The sequence below is a fragment of the Agelaius phoeniceus genome, chromosome 4 (assembly GCF_051311805.1).
Source record: "Agelaius phoeniceus isolate bAgePho1 chromosome 4, bAgePho1.hap1, whole genome shotgun sequence".
Taxonomy (NCBI): domain Eukaryota; kingdom Metazoa; phylum Chordata; class Aves; order Passeriformes; family Icteridae; genus Agelaius; species Agelaius phoeniceus.
In genome coordinates this window covers 15510413-15536327 of record NC_135268.1, presented here as the reverse complement: position 1 = coordinate 15536327, position 25915 = coordinate 15510413, and the positions used below count along the sequence as shown (strand labels likewise).

At 39.0% G+C, this 25915-nt stretch overlaps 1 protein-coding gene across 5 annotated transcripts in view; it reads left to right on the top strand.

Annotated features, from left to right (window-relative positions):
- The window catches only part of DCLK2 (doublecortin like kinase 2), a 79271-nt gene that overhangs the window by 36553 nt on the left and 16803 nt on the right, over positions 1-25915 (top strand). For 3 of the 5 annotated variants that reach the window (XR_008534293.2, XM_054633332.2, XM_077176958.1), the window contains exons 3-9: positions 7263-7365; positions 9610-9708; positions 10971-11018; positions 14540-14634; positions 21018-21090; positions 22050-22158; positions 25708-25765. Coding sequence is in view for 3 of the 5 variants with exons in the window: in XM_054633332.2 (XP_054489307.2) it covers positions 7263-7365; positions 9610-9708; positions 10971-11018; positions 14540-14634; positions 21018-21090; positions 22050-22158; positions 25708-25765 (585 nt within the window). In the remaining 2 variants the exon portion in view is untranslated. The remainder of the gene's footprint in view (positions 1-7262; positions 7366-9609; positions 9709-10970; positions 11019-14539; positions 14635-21017; positions 21091-22049; positions 22159-25707; positions 25766-25915) is intronic. The other 2 variants (XR_008534294.2, XM_054633333.2) reach the window with 1 other exon arrangement.

Sequence of the window (25915 nt, the reverse complement as noted above, 5' to 3'; positions counted from 1 at the left end):
TTTCTGTTTACCAGGCAGCAGGCAAAGATTTAACATTTCTGTTTCCTTTCCTACTCCTTAGATTCCCTGTGGGACGGAAGGGCTTGTCTTCTCCTTTTCTCACTGCTGTTCCTTGTCATGGAATATCAGTGGAAAGAGGATCATTTTCTAGTGGTGACTGTAATTATGTGACACAGCCACTGATTAAATAGTCATTTAAGAAGCTGACCTAGAAGAATTGCTCTCATTATGGTCTTTGTTTCAATTTTTTTTTTCCTTTTTTCTGTTTTCCTAAATAGGTTAATGAGCTCCCTTTATCCAAGACAGACAAATTCAACATTTGCAAATTATTAGAAACAGAAAACTTCGTTTTTCTCTCACAGCTTATTGAATTTATTAAACTTGAAGGACAAAACAAAAGGATGCAACATGCCAAACCTCAAGTGGTGAATTGGACAATGTCTTGTGGAAGCTCTGACCTAGAAATCAGATTAATTTCATAGTTTATTGCAGTGTCCAGCAGAGCTGAGGAAGCCCTCAGACCATTCCCAAGCTGAAGTTGTGCATGGCTTCATGAATGTGAATAATTTCATTGACTGCAGTGGGACTGCTGTGAAGGTTAAAATTAACCTATGGCATGGGTTTAAAAGGGACCTTTAGAGTAAGAGTAGACCAAAAAACCAAGTGAATTACTTAAATTAACTATAGAGAAAAAGGACCTTCAACATGCTCTTTAATATCTGAGGTAATTTTGCAGGTCAAGATGCAGAGTCATAAAACAGAAGATCAAGAAATGAATTTTAAATTTCGCAGCAGAGTTGATACTTTTGTATTCTTTCAGCATGATCCGATCTGTTACCGTATTTCATGTTTCCTTTGCAGACAAAATAGTTGTGCATTTGAGCCTCCGAAATTAAAAGGCATTTGACCTAATTCCAATTATTTCCAGAGAACAAAGGAGGGGGTTTTTCCCTTCTTGTCTGCTAATGACCTCATGGAAGTTGACTGGTGGGGGAGTTATTGTGGTGCCTTGCATAGTCCTTATGGCTATAGCCAGTAGGAAAGGTGGGGGTGTCTAGAGTCTTACCAGGCTCACAATTTTATGTCCTCAGACTTCAGGGCTCCCCTAAAGCTGTTTTGGGCAGATTTGGCCAGTCTCTGCAGCATTTGAGCTCTGTCAAGCTTTAAGTCAGAGGTTAGCAGCTTGCTTACCCTTCTCTTGGTGTTGTGTAGTTTTGTGTACACTGGGAGTTCCCAGAGGGATTCTGTAGTAGAGCTGTCACAGGGGACACACATAAGCTGGTGAGGAACAGAAGTTTTTGCAAGTGTCAAGTGCTTCTTCATTACACCAGCAGGATTCTTTCCAGTTTGACCTGATTTTCCAGGTTTGCTACAGATCTGATGTAGCAGTGGGTTTTGTTGCTGTTCTTGTGTACAGTGTGGGCTTCTGGCCCTTGAAAACTTTCTTTTTTTTGCCTGCTCCCAAGCTCCCAAATTGCTTAACATACTTGCCTTTGACACTTTGTCATTTCTGTGAAGTGAATAGGTTGTTAATTAAAGAAAGAATACTGGCAATTGTGGTATTTTTTGAAAGGGCATGCCATGGTCTCATTGGTTTGACTTTTTTCAGTATTTCTCCTTCCTAGGTGTATTCTGGCTACCCATATGGCTATTTCCTCACTGAAGACATGTCACAAAACATGACTCAGGATAACCAGGCAAATAGCTGCCATAATTTAGTACTGAACTTCTTGTGTGCCTCTTGGTTAATCATGAAGGTCACTCATGGCTTAGTAAGTAATTGAGAATATTGGTTAAACACACCCCCCTTTCCCTTAGTCACGTTATTCTGAGAAAGAGCAGAACCAAGGGGAATTTCCAAGGTAAAAACTCCTGTGTGAAAATCACAGTACTCAGTAGGGAAGGGTGGGAATGCCCTTTTCACCTTCCTTTTTGAGTTCCTGAGGCTGCCCACAGGAAACTTCCTTTGGAAAGTTAACCCTGCTCCTTTTGGTGATGGAGCTGAAATGGCAGACAGACAACTGACCTGTTCATGCAGGAGTGATTTCCTTGCATTTTGCACCATAAACCCGGGAAATATAAGGCTGGCAGCTTCAGAAAACACTGCAAGAATTTTAATAAGTCTGAATGGCAGTGAAGAGGAAGTGGCAGTGCTAAAAGTATTTCAAAAGAGGAAATAAAAATGGTGATTGCAAATATGACCTGACTGGTAAAGCAGACAAATATTTTACTTTTGCTTACTCAGAAAAAGAGTTGATGCAAAGGGCAGAACTGCCAGGGCAGCACAGTTACAATCTGTCCCAGTCAGAGGAACAGCATTTCCTACAAAAAACGTGGAGACCCCTCACAATTAAGGCAGTAGCAGGAAGGTTGTATCTAGATTTGTCATGCTGATGTTTAAGAGATTGTTTGCTTTTTTTTTTTTCAGCAATTCATGGGGAAAAAAAAACCCACTGTAGTCCTTGAAGAATTTCAGCCTCAAATGCCTGTCTCAGCTGCTGAGCTGAAAATACATTCACAAATCCAGCTGTTGCTGTGCATGCTAGTTTTCCTAGTTTTCTTTTTGCCTTGTATGTTCTGTGCTTCCTTTTAAAAATATTTGCACCATATCCTGTTTTCTTGAAGTCAGTAGGTAGAAGTATTTCTTCCATTGTTAAAACAAATACAAATAATCTCTCATATTTTTTCCAGTTTTGATGTTTGAGATCCATTTTCAGCTGTGCTGAGAATTTGTCATCCAGAGAAGCTTTCCCCAGACAGAAGGTGTGGCTCTTCAGGCTTAAACTGTGCAGTCCTGTAGCTGATTACTTCAATGGAATCAGACATACTAAATTAAGCCAAACTATTTGTCTTTATAGCCCTTCCTTCTACATTTAGAATGAAGCACATTTGTGGAGCTGGAATAGAGACAGTTTACCCACCAAGCTCCTGGCTGGGGGCTGTTGATATATGATCACAGAACTCTGTTGACTGCTACAGATTTCTGGGAATTTGAATTTCCAGGAATTTTTCAAGTGTTTATAAAACCTTCTTGGCTCTCGTCTCTCTCTTTTTTTTTTTCTTTTTTTTTTTTTTTTAAGTATTTTTCTTCTGGAGATTGTAGGAAGAATATTTTCTGGATAAACCTTCATCTATTTATTTCATTTTTTTCCCATTGTATCATAAAGGGCAATCAATAAATACATGATGAATTCTATTTATAAACAGTTGATCATTATTCATGCTTTTTCTGGAGGGAATGTATCTTCTGTTTGTTCAATGCAGTGGAAGCAGGGATTGATGTAAATCACATTTCAAGGCATGTGTGCTGGTAAGAGGAAAGGGATTTCCATATGGATGACAATTTGTATGTTCTAATCCAGTGGCTTGATCTGACTGAAGAAGTATTTCTTTGAAAAGAGCAAACTTCTTTGGTTTTAAATGTGTGTCAGAAACATAAGCCTATTGTGGAAAGTAACTATGATGGGTGTATGTGACATTAAAGCACTGCACTAGTACACAGCAGTGGATCAGGAATCTGATTTTTCAAAGTGGTGTGATTTTGTTTCTCCCTTCTTTTTCAATACCCCATGTTTGTGAGTTTTTTCCTGCCACATTTTAAGCCACATTTTTTGTGCTTTTTAGCTGTAGATTTTGTAGTGCTTTGACCAGTAATAGTCTTAACAAGCTGTTGTTATGCCTGACACTCCTGTAACATAGTGCATATTTAGTCACATGGGCCTAAGAGAGGTCTTTGTGTTTGTCAGAAACTTCATCCAGTGTCTCAAGATTTCATTCCTTCAGTTGAGGTCTTTTTTGAGCCCATCAAGAAGGATGGGGATGCCCTGAGTGGATTGGACATGGTCTCAGAAAGCTGTGGAGAGAATGCCAGTGAAAGGATTCCAGGGAAAGGACTGAGTACAAAACCAGTGCAGTCTCACTCACACATTCTCCACTCTGCTGTGTGTAGAGACATATTTTGAAAAAAAGCAGTGCAGCAAGACAACCTGAGCAGCCTTGAGTTGTCAGAGTGAGTAATTTCTTATTTTAATGGAAGGGATAGCAGTGGAGTTACCAGGTCACAGGCAATGTTTGTCTGGGAAAGGGTGATGCATTTAGAAATAAATAGGGTTTAACACATTTTAAACATGTTAATTGAAACATGCAAAGTCAACAGAAAAGTGCTTTCAGCACTAAGTGGGACAAAACAAAGAATGGATAAGACTATGGATAGATAGTGGAAAGAGAAGCAGCGTTATTGTACACTAGTTTGATAAACTAAATCTTGGTCCCTAACTTTCTGGAATACCTGACCTCCTATTCATATGCACAGATCCCACAGCTAATGAAACTTAAAAAAAACCCAAACTTTTCAAGATTTTTTGTTTATAAATTTCTAAACTGATTGCATCCTGATTAAGTAATAAAAACCCCTCTCCTATGACCTAAGTTCAGATATTCTTTGAAATGCAATTATGTGATTTGTGAGTTAGACCATGGTGGACTTGCAGCATTCAAAATCACATGCAAACAAGTTAATAATTTCAACTTAATAATTTTTTGAACACTGAGCGAAAATCTTTTATTTATTTGCTGTGCATACATTTATTTAATTTCTGTAGGAGATGAAGACTTCATTTTAACATCAGTTTGCACCTGGAGAAATCCTCACTTCACTTTATTACAATAAAAGCCTAGAAAAATAACTATTAGGTTGTGCTTCTAGAAAAATGCATTTCCATTAATTTAATTTTGAAAATGCTTTCCTCACCTCATAATGTGGGGTGATTTGGGATTGGTAAATTTTAGCAGGTCTTTATTCTATGTTGCATACACTTGTTCAATGCTTTTCTCATTCTTGTGTATTTTAGATGTAGCCTGTCTGGATTATTTGTGGGGAGAAGGGAAACTTTGAGTATTCCCTGTTGGAAGACAGCAAGCATCTGAGTAAAGCTTTCTCATAGCTGTGTTTATCTGGCTTTCAGTTATAATTGCATTTAACCCCTTTTTACAGTAATCTGTCTCGGTGTGTGACAGCCAGGTGGGAGTCACACAGCTCAGGCACACTGAGTGGGAGCAGGCAGAGGCTGGCCTCAGCCTGAACTCCAAGACAGAGGTGCTGTGTCTCCACCTTCAGCAGCTTATCTCATCACTGGCACTCAGGATTACTCCTGTGTATTTTTGCCTGGGGAAGCTCTATGTACATGAATATGTGAGGAAGGATAGGTGGGAATTACACGTTTCTTAAAATTCCTTATTCATTCCCACTCCTAGTAGCCATTTTCAGCAGATTTTCTGGAGCATTTCTAAGGGTGTTCCTGTCATCTTTTGTGCACAGATCTGAGCCTCACTCTGTAGAATTGCTCTGCAGACAACAAAGGGATGCTGCTGCTTGCATTGTACCCCTGTGAATTTCCCAGACTCTGACATAAAATCTGTCATTCCTTCCCCACTTACTCTCAGTTCATATGTTTGACTGGATGGGTTGAGGGGTGAGGTAAGGTGAGGCTTTCAATCAGAACAGAAAGATTAATTTTAGACACTTCTAAACCACAGCATTTAACTCCAGCACTGCAAGGGCATCAGGAGCATTGGTGGGCAGGGAGAACTTGTGGAAATGACTCCCAGCTTTAGGGACTTGGACTGTGAGCTGGCACCTCACAGAACACCTCTGCCCATGTCCTGCCAGTGCTGCTGTGTTCTGGGTGAGTGTGATGTGTTCTGGAAGTTTTCTCACAGCTTTTCCTGTTGGCTTGGTTGCTGGTTTCTAGAAATCTGTGAAAATGATGATGAGTCCTCTTGTTTATTAAGCAGAGAGGAATAAATCCCAGGTTAGCAAAACTTCTCTTAAATTTGTGCAGCCTTTTGAATCCAGTTGTTGATGCCTCTTTGGCTAACTAAAAGCAGCAGGTCTAGGCAGAGCTGAGAATCTCTCTCATCAATGAGAGCAAAGTGTCATTGCATCAGTAAGGTGGCATAAATAAAAGGATTTTGGTGCTGGCTGTGGCCCTTTGGCTGCGTGACACAGTGACACAAATGCTGGATGCTGTGAGTGGCTCTGGGCTGAGGATCTGGCTGCTCTCCTGGGGGAGCTGCCATGACAACCCCACTGCTGCTGGGGAATGCCCTGCATGGAGTTCCTGCGGAGAGCTCGGGGTCGTTGGCATTCCGAGTGGCTCTGGAGTATTGCAGGCACCAGAGAGCCTTTCCTGTGCTTTATGATTACAGTGGGTAAAATATGCAATTGGTCTTCTCAGGTATCTGGGAAAGAAAAAGGCTGGTTTCTCTAAAAGCAGATTTTTGTATTAGTTCTTTGATTTCATGGCTTTACCAAATGATTTTAACTTCTACTACTGAATTTCATGTGGGCATGCAATGTTTGAAAAAAAGAGAAACAACTATACATTAAAATTTTAATCTGTTTATGTCTAAAAAAATAGCTTGCTTCCTGCAAACACTTGTTTCCCTCACAAGGGAATTTGAATGAGTGGAATTTCTTGTTATGGCTTTTTGGTTTTAACTGTTTTGAAAGCAGACACTTGCTCCTTCACAAGGTGATTTTTGTCGACTTTTGAGGATGGAGATTTTTTCAAGGTATTTGGTTTAGTGCTTTTAGAGAATGTCTAAACCATCTTTTCTTTCTGATATCCCAATCCTTCTTGACATACATTACTTGGATAACATCATTATCCAAGTAGAATCATTACCCATATAATTAAGAACAGACAACTGCAAAGAGCATGGAAGGGACTCTATTTCTTTATTTTCTTGAATATGAAATCCTTTTAATAAAAAGGAGAATTACTTCATGATTTTATTTTAGCAGGACATTAAAACATGGAAATTAAATGCCTCAGAACATTAAAAAAAACCAATTTGCAGATGCAATCACTTTAATTCAACAGATCCTCCCACAAGCAATTAATGTATTCTTAATACATGAATCTTTGATATTTGAATAGTGTTTTCAGATGTTCCTGTCAAAGCAATGTGTGTGTAGTTATAGGCAGAAGTCATCAGCATGCTTATGTAACTATAAGCAAAAATACAGGTGCTAAATGTGAGAGTTTTTGGAGGTAAGGGGCAGTCATATTTCACATTCCTGGCCCTGGTGTTTCCTGCACTGCTAGAGATCTGACGTACTGAGGAACTGAAGTGCTTGTGTCATTACAAATGAATGTTAAAGTATCACTGTGAGAAGGTAAAGAAAAACTTATTAATTGCTGCTGTCTAACTCAAGATTTAGTTTTGAAAGTACTGCATGTGTTTATTTTGCTGTGCAGGTAACGTGCTTGCAGGACTTCTTTGGCGATGACGATGTCTTCATCGCGTGCGGGCCGGAGAAGTTCCGCTATGCTCAGGATGACTTCGTGTTGGATCACAGTGGTAAGACTGAACCCACTCAAATAGGAAATTCTCCATCCCATTCCCCTGTTCAACCCTCAAGAATGGTGTGATTCAGGAAAATATACATGGGAGGATGTTTTCCAATGGATAAAAAAGTTTTTTCAAACCATCATCTGGATTCTGTAGGCCTGTTAAAATGTGCCAACAAACCTGATCCAAATTCCTCCAGAAGAGACACTGTCCCTAAAGTTACATGGAAAGCAGAATTGAATTATAAAATGTTCTGTCGTGGATCTAATGAATCTAAAATCTGTTAACAATGTTCACTTTTGGCATCTGTGACTGTAAGATAATTTCCATACTGCTTTCTTCATGAGATTTTTTTGAAAAATCTCATATGTAGCCATGCTCATTTCCAGTCTTGAATTACCCTGCCAGACAATTCACACACTCCAGTCTTGTCTGCTATAGACCAAGTGTTGGCCCTGTGTATATTTTGAGGTGATAGGGGTTGTTAGGTAGGGAAGGAGGTGAGACAATCTGAATTTTGTGCCCTCCTCTCTGCCTTGGGCGGATCATGAATTGAACTTGTTTATGAAAGCTGTTTTTCCGTAAAGAAAAACTTTGTAACGTAAGTTCAAGGAAAAGGCAGTCCTCTAGGCAGTTTTGGAATTGTCTTGAAATATCAAATCATAAAGATCTTGGGACTTTTTCCTCCATGTTCATGGAACTGTAGAATTGGTTAAGCTGGAAAGGACCTTTAAAGGGCCTATGTAGTCCAACCCCTGGCAAGACCAGGGACAACTTCAAAAAAAAGGAGTTCATGTTGCTCAGAGTTCCATTGAATGTTTCCTAGGGTGGGACATCTGTCTCCTCTCTGAGGACCTTATTCTAGTGTTTTACCTCATGCTCAATAAAAAATGGCTTCCCTATATTTAGCCTGAATCTACAGTTTTTTTGCTTTAAAACCACTCCTCTTGTTCTATCACTACCAGTCCTACTAGACATAGTTTTATCTGTCTTTACTGTTCGAGTTGTAGAAACAGCCTGATTTTTGTTTTTGAAAAAAAATTAATTTCTTGTAAAGAAAACTTGTCCTGGCAAGAATAGTCAGATTATTCCAGAAGAGCTTCACATTGTGAATGAAGGATTTAAATTTTTTAAAAATAAAAACAACAGCACCTTCTGTTCCTGTAATTTTTACACACATCATTATTTCATTACAAAATGCTCAGTTGCAGCAGAAAGTACAGATGTGTATCTACCCACTGGCTGTACATTTGGATGGATGGAGGATTCAACTGCCTCCCATTCTGCTGTTCTTGCTAGGGTGCTGCTTTTCCAGAACTGCTTGATTATGTTGAGTCACTTAGTGAGGGGGTTTTTTAACATAGATAACGGCTAAAAAATTACTTTATTCTTATGAAGGAGTAGAAGAGCATGGTTGTATTGAATCGCAATGTAAATCCCAGTCTGGGCATAATCCTAATTTCCCTAGCAGACTTTAAGGCTGTAAATTTGCTTTTCCCATTACACAAGGCACAGACTAATTGATCTCATTTCCTTGCCTTTTCCTCTTTCTTTCCTTTATCTCTTCAGCTTTGGTGGTCCTTGCTTCCTCTAATAGCCCTAGGGGTCTTTATGGATAAAAGCAGGTTGTGTACATGACTGACAGGGCATGCAGCTCAGTTTAATTTTTTTATGATGACATGGCATCCTGATGATTTGGAGTGATTTGCTAATGATACTAACCACAGGAATTAAAATGTTACCAAAATGGCAATGCATGTGTGCTCATTGATTCCTTTCCCATTGAGGTGGTTATTTAATGATATGTAGCTGATGGTAAATGAAAGTAGTCTGTTCTCTCAGCCTTCTGGAAACAATAGACATTTTTCACCTGTTCAAAAATTGGTCACAGCATCAGTTTCTTGAAAAAGAAGGGAAATAGTGCTGGCTGGGCAGTTGCCCAGTGTGGAAGTGCCATTACAGCAAGAACCTTGGCATCAGCATATGTACAAACTTGAATTGTAGAAATAATCCAGCCTCAAGACATGAAGAAATACTGTCTGCAGAATGTCACATTGTGTAGCTCAGACGGGTTTTGATGGTGACTAGGTGAGAGTTGTGAGATGCTCTTACAAATCTGTTTGACTCAGCTGGGCAGAGCTGTTTAGAAAGTGCTGGTCATTTTCTGGATGACAAACAGCCACGGTGCAGTGTGGAGGGAGCCTGTGCATTGAGCTGTTGCAAAACCCTTGACGGAGTTTGCTTGCTTTGTAGAATGTCGTGTCATGAAGTCGTACTCCCGCTCCTCTGCCATGAGGCACACTGCATCCAAAAGTCCAGGACCTTCACGTCGGAGCAAATCCCCTGCCTCAGGTACTACTGCGAGCAAAGAGCTGAACACATCAAATACACAAAAATTAATATTTTTCTAATGGGGTGAAAATCCTGTTGACCCTGTCTGTAATACAGGGGGGAAAAACCCCTTTTTTCATTTTGCCTCTCACAGATTTGATAGTAATCTAAAAGAAATTTGCAATTTATTTTTTTTAAATCCTAGGAAGAAACATGGTTTCTATTTTTTTAATTACAGGCACATGTAGTTTCAGCTTATGAACATTGGAGTAATTTGTGCTAATTGTGCTCTTGGGATATGTTTTCAGCATGGCACTTGATTTTACTGAAAACTATTAACTGCAGGGTTATATATGTGGTTAAATTCATGTTCATTGAACCAGAGTATACCCTTAAACTTTGAATTAGAAAGGTTTCTCCTATATAAGCCAAATACTATCAGAAATACAGGCCTTTGCTGGTTCAAGTAATTTTAGGAGATGTACTGTACTGTGATTGCCCATTAAAAGAGAATTTTTCTTCCTGTGCTTCTTGTAATTTCAAGGAGAGGTGTTCACACTGTGATTTTGCCACCAGTTTGGCTGAACACCATATGTTCCAACAATTTTATGTAAATAAAGGGAGAAACTTGTTTTTATTTTTTTTAAAAATTAAACCACTGCATTTAATTTCTAAATCCTTCTTTTCGCCCTGAAATCAAACTATTGAATATGTAAATATACTATGCTCCTTTTTGAATGTAACTATAAATGTAAGCTTCTGTGTGTATTCAAAACTGTGACATGTTCCATATTCTCATCTCCACATTTGTTTTGCTTAATTGGTGCTGGTTAAAGTCATTTTATCGTTGGGTTTTTTCAAAGTGGAACATTAATAATCTGTTTATAAAGGTTGAATGTTTAACTGGAAAGCTTCAAAGGAGGATTGCAAAAAAATGTCTCATGAAGGGCAAGTTTTGCAACTGATCTACATTTCATGCAGTTCTTTTACCTCCAGAGATATGATGTAGAATATCTATCAGCAGTGAATTTTATGCAAAGCATTTAGATATCAGTGCTGTCATTCCCATACTTATTTCTACTTAGACCCTCTTTAGTTTGGTTAATTTGAAAAATGTATGCAAAGTGTGTGGTATTTATCCTTCCATTTACTTGCCTTTTTTTTTTCACATGTGCTCTTTACTTATCTTTTATTTACCTTTCTTCCTTCCATGCATGTTGAGAGCTGTTTAATAACTTCTTTCCTTAATGTCTTTTTCCTTTGTGTCAAATATATGAGTACAGTAAAGAGGGGTGGCCACTCCAGTGCTCATTCTTCAGCAAAATCCCCAGGTGAGCCATTACTATTATGGCTGTATATCACTAGTGTGTCTCCTCCCTCTCCATTTACCTGTATTTTTGGTGCTGTATTTGTGAATGTGTTCAAGTTTGAAACACATTTTGCATTGGATGAAACAGAGATGTAATGGGTGTTGGATGTTTTTTTTTGTTGAAGTAGATAATTTCAGTGAAATAATGCTTTTCACTTGTTGGACATCCACTAATGGTGTCAAAGTTAAATTTTTAAAGGTATAATTTGACTACAAGTAGAGAGCATTCTAAGAAGCAATACATTTGTATGTTTATTCTAAAGCATATTAAACTAGAAAATTTCAGCCAGCAAAAAGACAGGTGTGAGAATTACTGAAAAAAACAGTGCAAAGCCATCTCATATGTTTCAATGTTATGTGAAATTTCTTATTTTTCTTGTATCACTTCAGCCTAAATTCTAAAAAAACTGAGGAATCGCTGAACTTTCAGTTCAAAGTCAAAGCATTTGTGAAACAAGTAACATACAAATTAATCAGAAAATAAATGGAGTCTTTGGGTCATACTAGAAGTAAACAATGTAGAAGTTATTAATGATTTTAAAGTTTCAAACATTCCAGTATGCCAAACATGTAGCCTAACATGCACTACTTCAGAATGACAGAAAAGTTTTGGTTTCTTTTTTTTCTGTGTATTCACTGGTATGCATGTGGAATGAAACCTCAAAATAATTTATGCTTAGAAAATAGATTAAAAAGGTAAGTTTGGCATACATAGGCAATAACCAGCAAATCCATAGCAGCAGATTTGTGCCAATGCAGATTGCTGGGTTATTGAGTGAGGGAAGGACAAAAAATGCTGCTGCCTGAAACAGCAGTGTCATGGTTCAACCTCAGCCAGCAACGAAGCACCACACAGCCACTTCAGGCACTTCCTGACTTCTGGAAGTGAATTGGAAGGGTGAAAGTGAGAAAATTCATGGGTTGAGATATGGATTGTTTAGTAACTGAAGTAACAATAGTATTAGCAACAGTGATGCCCCAGTGAAAATAACGAAGAGAGAGAAATAAAACTCAAGAATGACGAGTGATGTGAATGAGCAGCTGACTGATGCCCCTTGTCCCGGAGCAGTGTCCCCTCTGCCAGCATTCCCTCTCATTTTACTGCTGGGCATGATGCTGTATGGTCTGCAATATTCCTTGGATTAACTGGGGCCAGCTCTTCCACCTGTGTCCCCTCTCAGCTCATGAGGAGCAGAAAAGACCTCGATGCTGCGGATGCTCAGCAATCACAGGGACATCCCTGGATCAGCAGCACTTCCCAGCACAAATCCAAACCCTGTGCTAGCTGCTGGGAAGAAAATTAACTGCACCCCAGCCAGAACCAGCAGAAGCAGTTGGCTGACTCCCTATAGATGCAAAATCTTTACATCTGCACAGGGCCAGTTGCAGCTTTCCCTGTTGTTGCAGTTGCTTAGCAGCTGACGTGCAGGGGCTCTCCAGAGGCACTGGCAGAGAGGAATCTGCAGACAGCTCTTTCCAGCAGGACCCTCAGCAGAATGAACTGTGTGTTCTATAGAGGCACAGAGTTGGAAGGCACCTCTGGGTGTCATCTAGTCACACCCCTGGCTCAGAACACCGCCCTTCTCCACCAAGAATAGCTGAGATATTAGCAAAGAGCTACAGTACTGTCAGTGTAATCTGGGCTCTTCCTCCTTGGACAGTTTTGGGAGGGAAGCATGTTATGTTAACCAGCCAGTTTCACTGGAACAACCTAGTGGTTCTGCCAATGCTTAGAGAGGATGGTAGTGACTCGGACAAGGATGCCTTACAGTGGTCCTGTCCTGGAAGCAGTGACTTTTCTGTGAGCTATATGGAAGAATCTTTGAAAAAACAAAAAATATTTTTTCTCCTGTGGTACTAGTTTGTCATTTGGAAGCAAACTCTGAGACATTTCTACTGAATTCTCTCATTTTTGCTCATGCAAGAAGCAGAAAACAGTAAAATAGCAGTCACTAGCTCTTGCCATTGTACACTTGCAAATTCTTTCTAAAACAAGGATGCATTGGTTATCCAGAACAATTGTTGAAGTCTGCAGGAGGGTGGTGTACTTTTAGATGCTTTCAACTTCTCAAAAAAAAAAAACAAAAAAACCAAGCCTTAAAATCACCTATTTTTCTGACAGGCAAACATTGTTAAAATCAAGATGAAAATGTCCTAAATACACTGAATACTTTTTCAAGAAAATACTAAGGTCTTGGTACTGTAAAAGAACTGGGAATATAAATCCAAGTTATCAGACTTCAAGGTAGACTTTTAGAATAGCTAACCACTAATTAATTATATCTTAACATCATACACCAGAGAAGGAGATTTTTGTGAAAACCAGGGATTTGTGGAAGTTGCAGTGCAGTCAGCCTGGCCTAGTGGCAGATGGGCTGCCCAGGTTGTAAAAATAGCCCTTGAAAGGCATCTCCCATACTCAGATAATGTTAGTGTGCTGGGTCCTGTAAAATAAATCCAGTAGTTTAAGAAGTGATGTATCACCCATGACAGACCTGAATATGTACAGGAATGGTGCAGGTTATTTAATTTGAAGCTCAGTTTCTGTTTACCAGGGTTGTCTTTTCTTTCTGGAAAAATAATTCATCACCATGCTATGAAGCATTTTTAGCTCTTACATTTCTGCCTAGTATTCTTTTCTCCCATGAAAAATAAGGATCAGCTGAAAAGAAATGATGTCTCATCATATAACATTGCATCATATTTGTGTTTGATGGACAGTGTACTATTCTCTCTGCATAATGAAATTTGTCAGTTTGACCTTTTCAGAAAAATACAAGGACTGACCTAAGTAATATTCAATGCACCAGAGAGATAACAAATGTTGTATGAGGCCTGTCTAAAAATCTGGACTTAAAATGAATGAACTCTTTAAGACAAGAGGGAGGATATTGTATATTTTCAAAGACACTTGTACTTACTGGAAGCTCAAAAACAACCTACTAGCTTTTCTCTTGTTGAGGTTTTTTTTCCCCTAAATCAACATTTTCTGAACTACTGCTGAAGTTTTCTGTTATGCAAACAGTTAATTCTTCTTGTTAGAACTCCAGTTCTGTGAAAAATGCTACCTAGAAAGTAAAGCCTTGATCCAAACTGAAGAGAAGGAGGGTCAAATATCCTCAGAAACATTTTCTTTCTATAAATTTTATTGTGTGATACCAGAATTTATTGTGCAATTTTTGAATGCTGTGGCTTTTTTTTTTCCCCCTTTGTTTCTGTGCCCAAAACTCTTGCCCTGGCAAAGGACAGAATGGGTCTTTTTAATCTCTGGAATGACAATGCAATATTTGCATATCTCCTTGATCCCATATCCAGCCACATGAATTTTCAGGGTGCAGTTTTCTGACATGCAAATATATGTTATTCCTAAATACTGAGGACTCTGTTTTGGTCTATGTTTGCAGGCTTCAGTAGTATTCAGTAGTAACTTTTGATTTTTATTCATCTTTTCTTTCATTTGTTCACTTTCATTGCTTTGGCCAGTTAATGGAACCCCAAGCAGTCAGTTATCCACCCCAAAATCTACAAAGTCCTCCAGCTCTTCACCAACAAGCCCAGGCAGCTTTCGTGGACTCAAGGTAAGTGCAAGAACCATTAAACCCCCTAAATTTCATTATTTTGTGACTGTGTGACACTGGTGCTGAAGGAAAAATAAAAAGCTATAATTTTGGAGGGTAGCCTTGCAAGTATGATTTTTGCTAATGTGGAGAATAGATCTGAAGTAAGAATTTTGTGTTTTGTCTGGGTTGAACGCTCAGTTTAGGGAAGGCAGAGTGTGATGCTGGCTCGAATATGCCACTTTGTCCTCCCAATTTTCCATCCAATCCTCCAAGCAATTTGTATCCCTTCAGCCTATAGAAATGTAGTATTGTTTTATAGTCTGTAGCATTGCCCAAGTTTCCTCTAAAGCAGACTTATTTCTCCCTGGCACCAATTTCACCCCTCAGTCCAGTCTCCTGCCAGAAAGGGTTTGAGGGCTTCCTTTGGGAGCAGCCTGATGTCTGGCAGATTTTTCTGTGCTGCACCAAGAGATTTCTCTTCCACTCCCACTTCAGAACTGGCTGCATTTGCAGTTCTTGGAGGCTGCTCTGTGCCTTTGGCTCAGTGAAATAAAAGGAACATTCTGGGTTACAGTAGAGCATCTCATTGCTGCATTTGTGCAGCTGTCCTTTCAAGGGGAATTTTCTTATGGAATCATAAATTGCAGCCTTTCTGGAAGCAGACTGGATGGTTTGCACTGATTATTCTGATCAAGTAATAGCTCCTGTTGGTGAACACAGCATTTGTGAAGAGGCTGCATAATTCTGTGGAAAACTGTTTTCTCCATTGAGAGTCAGGCTAAAGGACGTGATTTGAATAGTGCTCAGATTTGGGTTTTGACATGCTAATTGTTATCAAGTCTTGTTTTGCAGGGAGTATTGGCACTGGTTTTTGCCAGACTGCTTGTGATAATTCTGACAAAGAATTTTGATTATTTTAATTTATTTGTTTAATTTATTGTCTAATTGTTCAATTTCTAAAATAATTTTAAATTATATCGGTGGCTGTTTGGTTCAATAATTTTCAAGAGCAATAATAGTTCTGACATGGAAGATTAGAACTGTGTGTCTTAAAATCTGTCTGGACAGCTCCTCTATGGAGTTTACAGTAGAGGACACCAGAATCACTGGGCTTGAGGCTTTCAGCTGCTCTGCACTATATTTAACAAATGCTCTTTGGTCTTTCTTTAATGAAATTACAAGTTTAGAAACGAGATCATTTGCCTTGGTTTTTTCCACTGCTGCCCTGTCTGCTTTTAACTGATTAAAGCTCCATTAAGGCAGAGATAATTCTGATAGCAGCAAGCAATTCTCACCAAACTGGACATGTCCCCTTTCCCATTCACTTTCACTCAAGTAGGCTGCTGTACGTTTTCAATTTGGAATTTAATTGGTGCTGGGTACTAATTGGTTTTTGTGTCAAATTGTCCACTCCCATACAATCAAAGACAACAGCAAAACCAAATTAAGCCCCTCAGACCTGGTGTGTTACTGGGGTAGTGAGCACCTCTTGTTTTATCCTTTAGGATGGATCTGTTTAGCAGTAGAGTCCCAGCTGTGCTCCTGAGACAAAAGATAGGGAAAGTTATCAGGGGAATTCCAAAGGCATCAAGTGTGCTGTTCAGTCACACTTCTTTTTCAATTATGTTGTAGAAGTAAGGTTTGTTTTGGGGAAGCATAAAACCAATAAGGTCTGTGTTGGGGAAGCATAAAACCAGTAACACTGAGGCACAGTTTTATGCAAAAACAGATTCTTTTAAGAAATTCATACACCCTTTTGTGAAATTGGGGCTTTTTTTGGTTACTCTGATGAGAGAAAAGGGGGAAGAGGGATCAATTTTATTATTTGGAGATCATTGCTTTTCCCTATTGTTTAATAGTTCCTTCTTGCTAAGACTGCACTGCTGCACAGACAGGCAGTCTGGCTTCCTGCACTTGTATAAAGAAGGTGTCATGACTAAAGCTGAGTGAAAATATAGATATAAATACTATTTCAGTGACAGAATAAGGTGTATTTTAGAGTTTTCTGTCTCTGGGAGTTCAATATTTTGAGTGATTTATTGTGCACAAATCATATATATTTGTTTTTGTAAAGGCTGAAACAGCGGGACTGAATAATGGTTTTGTACAAGCTTGAGGCAGCATAAAAAAGGGGAAAAAATCAGAGTTGATGTTTCTGTTTCCTGTAAAGAGCAGAACATCAGAGCAGCTGCACTTGAACTGCACTTTAAAAGCTGTTTTATTTGAAAAGCCAGAGCAAAGTAAGATATTTTACTATAGATTAAAACCTTGCTAAGCTTTTTGTAGTTTGACAATCAATGTAGAGTATAAGTGATAGTGCTAGTCATCAAGGCAGCCAGCTTGCAAAAATACTGACTGCAGCAGTAATTTCTTCTCAGTCTCAGACACTGAATCTTATATCATATTCTCTGAATGCCACCATTCCTTTAAAGAGAAGTCTCTTCAGTCCCCAAGGATTCCTTCTGCTTCACAACTCTTTTGTTAGGAGTGGTATGTTCAGGCACAGAAAATTCCTCACAGGAAAGACTCCTTGTGAACAGTTTATCTTTAAAGGGAAGGGCTGTCTCTCTCTCCTTTCTAGCTCTTCCAAGCAGAGTGCCCTTGTGCTATTAATTGTTCAGTATATACAGTAAGTCCAGCACCCCAGCCTTGCAGAAGTGTTTTAAATAGTGGACTCTGAGGTTATATTGAAGTCAGGAATTAAAGCTATGTCTTAATAATAGTAAGCACTATTGAATTTCCCCATAAACCCAAATAAAAGCCTTTATTCCGGTAAGTGACAGATGTGGATACTATGCACCCAATACCCTATATAGTCTTATTCAGGCTGTTTATTTTTAACAGCCCAGAATTACTCTGTAACTCAGCATTTCACTTAGTAGAGGCTTTGTTTCAAGGTGAAAATTTAGATATAAAAGTTAACAAGTATGGGTATGAAGTAAATGACTACTCTGTGCAGTGTTCTCTTTTGATCAAATGTGCTGAGTTGCTTATTTTTCTTTTGAATTCCAATGGAGATAAAATCTGGTGCATGGGTTAATAATAATGGTAATGGTGCATTTGGTGTCACAGGACAGCTGACCAAGAGAAGTCCTTTTGCTGTTCTATAGGCAGTGGGAAGGTTTAACATTTTGCTTTGGTTCTGAGTGTACATTTCCATGCAAAGCTGTTATGGGTGATTTGACTCGAAGCTCTTCCATCTGTTGTTCTGCAGACATTGTACCATAAAAAAACATCCAGAAACTAAATTAAATTTGGAAATTGGTGTAACTTTGGAAAGTGGTGTTGTGGCATTCACATTCTCTGGAGAAGTACCCTTTGCCCAGGATTTTTCTCCTGGGAAGCTGAGAAGCCTCAGAGAAAAAGGAAAACAATTCTTATCTCATTTGCTTCTTCTGTGTTGTGCTCACATGTGGAATGTGCTTGGAGATTGTTTACCCACAGGTGATTGTTTCATTGGATTCTGGTGTGAGTTGTTTTGACTCTTTGGCCAATCAGGGCCAAGTTGTGTCGAGACTGTGGAAAGAGTCATGAGTTTTTATTATTATCTTTTTAGCATTCAGTAAATATCCTTTCTGTATTCTTTAGTATAGCATAGTATTCTTTAATATAATATAGTAGAATAAAGTAATAAATCAGCCTTCTGAGAACATGGAGTCAGATTCATCATTCCTCCCTGCCACGGGGGACCCTGCAAATACAATATGGTGTCATAACTTCCTTATGCTTACTTGGATTGCCTTATTGTCCCATCTTGAAATTAAGGAACCACAAGGCCTTGCAATCTTTTTAAAAAGAAAGTAAAATCATCCAAATAAAGAGGTGTTACAGTTGAAGCCTTTCATAGACTCAGAATTATGCCAAATAGTTTTGTGTTTGAATTTGTTTGGGTGTTACTTTTGCAATTGATGGACCACACGGCCGAAGTGAAAGGGCATTAGAACCTGATCCAACAAATAACTTAAGTACTTGCTTAACTTTCAGCAATTGAGTAGTTCCTTTTAGTTCAATGAGGATGTTAATGTACTTAAAGTTAAACATGTGCTTAAGTGATTTGAAGGATTAGTGCCTATCTTCATCAAGGTTTTTGATCTCCTCAGTGTTGTACACATGTGCTTTGTGTGTAGTTATATGTAAAGATCATTAACATATGATTATCCAGCCTAGTGACACAGGGGCCACAGCAGTTCATAGAGGGATTCTTTCAGGTATGCATTTGGTGAGTTTACAATTCATGTGTAAGGATTAAAAAAAATACTAAGTTTCTGTCTTACACATTATGTTACCATTAAGTATTATAATAGTAAATACTCACAATATCTCTATGAAACACTGATTATATAAATAGCATTTTATTTATGTTCAGATTATCTTTTAGTCCCTTCTTACTACAGCCGTTCAGGAAGAATTACAATGACATAACCAAAGTGTCCCCAGATTTCAGAGAATACTTATGCAAAATTAATCCACAGTCCCACTAAAATACTGATACTCCACAGTTAGGTTCACCACCATTCCATGTAGCTGCCAAGGAGTTAGGTATTTTTTTCAATATGAAAATAATCCCCAAATGTTTCCACAAACATTTGTGTCATGGGCACTCTTAATCCTGACTGCAGAGGTTTGCCAGCCAAGGTACCATTCTACTGCAAGAGAATATGGGTTTATTTATAAGGATCTGTGGATCCTCAATAAATAAAATCCTACCAGCTGTGGAGTTGTGGCAGAGCAAGGGTTAAACCTTCCATTTCAGATTCTCATCTAACACCTCAGCCACAATGGCAGCATTAATTTTCTTTTATTTTTGTATTCATTTTAGCTTTTTTTCCTGTTAATGTTTGCTTCCTTCTTGTGGTAAGAAGGAATGTGCCCAGTCAAGCTCTGCCCTGATTACAAGAAGGAAGGAAGTTGGAAATGTGGGCTAGATGTTCCCATGTATTGTCACTCACTGAAAACCCAAAATAGAGTACTAATATTTTAGACTGATGACTAATACTTGGCCATGGTCTGTTCTGCTATCTCTGCTTCATGCTTGAAGAAAATGTGGCTGACTGGTTAAGAGACTGACTCATGATTTTATATAAATGTCATTTAACCCAAATGTCCTTGTTCCTAATCCCTGTTAAATAGACAGATAACTCAGAAAGACAGCAGCCTTAACGTAGCCTGGGTTTAAGTTATTAGCAAGGAGCAGAGTAGTAGCTGCCTGCTTGCTGTTTGGTGCTACTTCTGTGCCAAACACTGGTAAAGGTTGTTGTTTTGGGGGCTCTGCAAAATTAAGTTGTACAGCTTCTAGTTACTGTACCTTTAGCTGATTTGGCAGCTCAGCTGCCACTAGAAACTTAAGCATTCATTAGCATTTCATGAGCCTTTAGACAATATCCCTATCTGTCAGTTCAGTTCTTTCCCTGACAATAGTGTTAATGATTTAAAATATTCAGCAGTGTAACCAGACAATGTCAGCTAAAAGGCAAAATGCTGCATTTGCATTCCCGGTGTCTCGAAAAGCCATTTCAACAGACACTGAGCTTAAGGCAGAGAAGCATTTTAATCCTTCCTGTGGTGAGTGCTGAAAACCACCATAATGGCCCATGAAGAAAACAAGATCTGGAACTTCACAGAACAGCAAGAAATGTTACATAGAGGAGGGGGAATGATCTAAACTTTATTTTAATTTCATGCAGCATCCCTATACATAACTGTAATAGGAGAGCTTATAAAAATGGTGCACAGAACACATCCAGTATATTTTACTATTTATGGCATTCATTCCTATGCCTCCACCCCTTTTCAAATTAAAAACTTAGCATCGTTTACATCCCTGGGCAGTATGACAGGATGACTTAAAGTAGAATCATGAAGATTCAAATCCAGTATCAATTAAGCTGTTAGTGCAGGAAAATCAGTTTTCTTCAGCTGTCATGCTTGAAAATTATTTAGATATTTGTTTATTTACAGTGTCACAGCTACTAAAACTGGATCTGTCTGGATACATATCTGATACATCTAAATTGAAATTTTTTAGGTGTCAAAATCTTCACATTTATAATAGCCTAAAATATAGCCTGATAGATGGCTAAATAAATCTGATTATCATGGATGTACCTGGCTACCTAGGCCAAAACTGCAGGTGTTGCTGAAAGGACTTTTCTTTGCTATTTACTGAAATCTCTTCAACTGCTTATCTAAATAGAAATATTGTGGCTGAATCTTAAATTGGTACAAGTGACAATGATGATGAACTGTGAGAAAACAAGAGTGAAACTAAGATGGGAGTAGAAAAGTAAACTGAATCTGTATCAGTGTTTTTAGTGGGGTTCTTTTTCAGCTTTGCTGCTATTTTGTATGGCTATTCTTTGTGATTACCATCAGAACTTAGAAGTTCTTGTGTCCTTCCACAGATCTCCCCACATGGTGGATCTGCTTCCAATGTGAATGGTGTATCTGAGTCACTCCGTTGCCAGAGTCCCGAAGGTAGGACACCAATAACTGCTGGCAATCCCTGCCCCAACTTGGCTGTGGGTGACACTTGCATTAGCACTATCTGGGGGTTTCTGATGACTCCAAATAATTTTCTGTTTGGAGAGGTTTGTTACCTTGTTGATTCACCTTGGAAAAATTTTGGCCTAATTCATGCATCAAGGCAGTAAAGTAAGGAGATAAATTTGTTTATCTTGTCCATTGGTAGCATATTGCTGGACCTTGCTCTTCAATAGTTGCTGTCAGGAATTTGGCTGATTTTGAACATGACCTACTTTATCACTAGAAATGTGTTTGTGGCTGGATTGAAAGAAGAACCCTCCTCAAAAGAGCTCATTGTGCTTCAGGTGGAACCACTGGCCAATCAACTGACCTTAGCTAAATTAAACCTTTCATTCCTCATTTCTTTACAGCAAAATAAATTATTTTAAAATATTTTTAAATTTCATGTTGGAGTAATGTTTTTCATTTTAAAAAATCTGAAATAAGCATCTATCAAAATTACTTGCATTTTGGATGTTTTAGGAGTACCTAAAAGAACTTAAAGGAATTCAGCAGATAAAACTTTTTGGGTCTTTTATATGCATGTGGCTGTATCTTATTTGCATTTTTGCTTTGAATTTGCAAACAAAAGAAGTCAAAAAAGTAATTTCAGGTCAGAAAATTTTAGATTAAGAACTTCTAACTGCATTCATTACTTTTAGAATATGCCTATACAAAAACATAGCAAGAGGCTTATTTGTGTGTTCAAAGGTCAAATATCTTTGGGTTCATCTTGTTCTTCTTTACACTTGAGATAAAACCAAGGGAATTGCAGCAGAGAAAACAGCTTGCTTTTAAGTTTTGTTTTGCATTTGTGACTGTTTTTTATCTGTGGAGCCCATTGGGAATATATTGCATCCTGCTGACACTTCTCTTCAGCTTGCATTATTGACTTCTCTATTTTTTTACAGGCTTGAATGGAAACAAGTTCTCAGGGTCATCTACCATTCTTGAGAAGTATAAAGTGGGGAAGGTGATTGGTGATGGCAATTTCGCTGTTGTAAAGGAGTGTGTGGAACGGTGAGCAAGGAAACTGTTCAGTCCTGCTGTTTATTGTACTGGAAAAAGCCCTGTGCATTAACATAATTTCCTAGACTAATGTAATGAGATGAAAGCAAAGAGCAGTTGCAAAAATATGCACACACTTCAGGAGAAATAGGCATAGCAAAACATGCAGAGCTTCCTGTGTTTTCTTCTAGCAAAGGGATACAAGAGCAGCAGAGAACCACGGATTTTATCCCACAAAATAAAGGAGCCATCACCTTCTCTTGGTGCCTCCTCAGGAAACCCCACAGCTCTTCAAGAAGTCTCTCACACTACAGATGGTTGTGCATGACAGGAAATTCTATGTGGCATCTAAACAGAGTTTGAGAGACCCCTCCAGCCCTTCTGCCTCAGCAATTCTGCTGCTGTGGTGTCCCCAGTGCCTGCTGCTGATGTGATTTTTCACAGCTTTCAGCATTCTGTGGGTAGAGGACTCTTAAAGACGTGCAGTTGTTGGCTATCAGCCTGTGCTGGTGGCTCCCTTGGGCTTGCTCCTTGTGTTTGGTGGTGTGGGGGAAGCCAGACACTTCAAATGAACCCTCCAATATGCCTGAAATATCCTTGTGCCTGATTCCCTGTGGGGTAGGCAGGACACCTTTACAGACCTGTGGAGTGCTGCTGCTCTTCCTCTGCAAGCTTTGTGTCATATTTGCTGCCAGTGCAAACATAGCAGATGATCTGACTGTCACTTTCTCAGTGTATTTTTTTAGAACCACTTTCTGCTATTTTCATCAACCTGAGAGTTATCTCAGTTTCTTAAATATTATGAGGAATCTCCAATTTGTACGCAAATACTGGGAAAACTCAGCAAATGACTGTGAGAAACATAAATGTTAGAGAAAAATCCTATTATTTGATCCTCACCTGCTGCTTTTAGTTAAATTGAAAAAAAAAGAATTTGGAATGGAAACATCTCATTCCAGAACTGGGGTTAGACTAACAGGTCTGTAGTTCCCTGGCTCTTCTGTCATGCCCTTGGAAATTCAGTGTCAGCAAATGGAAGGTCACTGCTCCCACCCTTGGAATCCTCTGGCTCAGGAGACTGGGCAGCCCAACTTCTATCAGTGGCACCAAAGACTGAGGCAAACAAAAAAAGCATTCCATGCCTTTGCTTTATCTTAATGTTAGTCAGGTGACAGTCTTCAGCAAGATCCAGTGTTTTCTTTCCAACTCCCTTTGCTATTGACACACTTAAGAAAGGCTTAAGTGACTCAACACTGGCCAGTTTCAGCCCTAATGGGCCTTTGGCATTTCCTCTCCTCTCCCTGCATGAACCAACCACAGCTCTGAAATCTTGCTGCAAACCCCACCTTGCTTCCAAAGGTCCTCTTGAGCACCACAAGGAGTTCCCTGCTCAGCCAAGCTGGTTCTCTGCCTCTCAATGTTTGGGAAAATTGCAATCTCCCACAACAGCAAGAGCTATTGATCCAGTGATCTCTCATCATTACCCACAGAGTAACTCACCAGTGCTTACATCCCAACCAGGTGATCCCAGACACCATCTCCTTTGTTTTCCACTGCCCTTATCCTCACCCAGAGGTTTTCATGAAGGATAGCAGGTTAAAAGCACAAGATAACATATTTATTATCAGAAATATAAGCTGTGCATTTTGGAAATCACTTAAATCCCACTGGAAATGGGACAAGGGCTGCTAAGTCTCTGAATGTCATCTGTGCTTTTTAGAATGAGGAAAGTGGACTAGAAAAACAACCCTCCAATTATAAAAATTTTAAAAAGGCACCATTCCACTTCAATGTCTAGTTTTCTATGTGATCAAATCTTTAATGCAACATTATTAAATTAATTTTATGTAAAATAAGTATACAAAAACAATTGTTAATAATAATGATGAAAGGGGAAATACCAACTGTAAATGCTTCTTTTTAAATTTCTATTAATGATACATAATTTCTGATAGTGTTGTGCTAAGAAGCCTTAGCTGTGGAGCCAGGATCCTATTACACAGCTACCAGCTGGGATGTTCTACAAAAAGAACAAGAAAAGAATAAGATGGTCTCTTTTGTGCCTGTGTGTCTGTATACATGTATATAAAGACGTGAGTCAACAGATGGGCACTGACAGCTCGAGAAGAATCCCCAAAACCTGTCAGACAATGCTGGTGCACAATGTACAGGGATGTCAGCACACAAACTGTGTGGGTTATATCCACCTTTATTCCATGGGTGCTGCAGCAGAGGATATTTGCATGAGGGATTTGAAGTTGTTGGATGAATTGGCGTTGTGAATGTTAACTCCTCCTGCTCTCAGCATGGTCGGGAAGGTTCCCCAAGTGGATGTTGCTGATCAGCTGTTCCCAGGATTTCTGATAGAATGGTGTAAAGTACAAATTGTGGTTGTGATTTCCATGCTGTACTTGTAGCAGATCTTCCATCGGGTCTGTAACATCAGAGGGTGGCGTTTCACAGACACCATTTAGATCAGGGCTTCTATCTAAGGACCAGATCAGGTTGTAACTATGACAACCTCGCAGATGCAGCTGCACTTCCAGGGCAGGGATTCTCGCCTGCAGCTTTTCAATAACAGAAAAATGGAATGTTAGGTGTTAATTCAGTTCCTTTTCCTGTAAGGTGCTGATTTTGACCAGCTATATCTAATGCCAAATGCAGTGAAAAGCACCCTGGATGTTTGAAAAGATGCCTTTTGCTTTTGTTACCATCTCCTGTTTTCTAGAGGTGTTCTGATGCACACTGGAGGCTGTAGGCACTGGCACGGTACAAAATAGCAGCAACTTGGTCTTACAGCAATTTCATATGATTTTTAATTTATCAATAATATATGTAATAATTTCATCATATTTTTTAAAAAAAGATTTAATTGTATTGCTTTTTTTTCTACTCATTTTCCCCCCATCCGGAGAAATGGAGATTTTTATTGCTTAAAGGGATGAAAGACAAACAAGAGCTCCTTTCTGTGAGAGTATTTGCTGCAAACAGTAATCCTTTTTTACTTTGTATATGACCCACCCTGTTAAATGTCATGAGACTTTAGATGACTGCTGCAGAATTCCACAAAATATTTTTTTAAAAAAAATTTGCAGTACCAAAAGCTCAAAATCAGTGCCCAATAAATTCTACAGGATTTTAGACTATCTGTAATGGACTATGGCATTTTAGCTCTGTAGAATCCTGTTGAATTTTTTTATTAGGGTATCAATCTTCACACATGTATGATTCTATCTTCAAAGCCTACCAGTCAAACAAAGCTAAGTGCAAGGCTGAAGGCAAATTTTGCATGCTGCCTTAAAGGAGTGACAGAGTTGTGCCAGGTCACAAAGGAGAAATTGCAGCTGAATCCTGGGATTCATACACCAAGGGAGCTGGGTTGTGGTAGTCAGGGAAACAGCAGGCACGAATGCTGCTGAGGAAACAAAAACCAAACCCAGGTCTGCTCTGTGAATTTCCTGCCAGCAACCTCCACGGGCCCCAGCATGTTGTTATGATGGTGTATTTACAGAAAATGCCACAATTTTTCTAATTATTGGCTGTCGTGTTTTCCTTGCTTAGATCCACAGGAAAGGAGTTTGCCCTGAAGATCATAGACAAGGCCAAGTGCTGTGGGAAGGTAGTGTACAACCATTTGCATGTGTACAGAAGCAGCACTAGCAGCTGCTCATTAGTCATAAATGGTGGGTGTGTTTGGGTTTTCTGACTATTTTCAGAGCATCTCTTTAACAAGATGATAATGTATCCAAGAACCAAATAATAAAAGCAG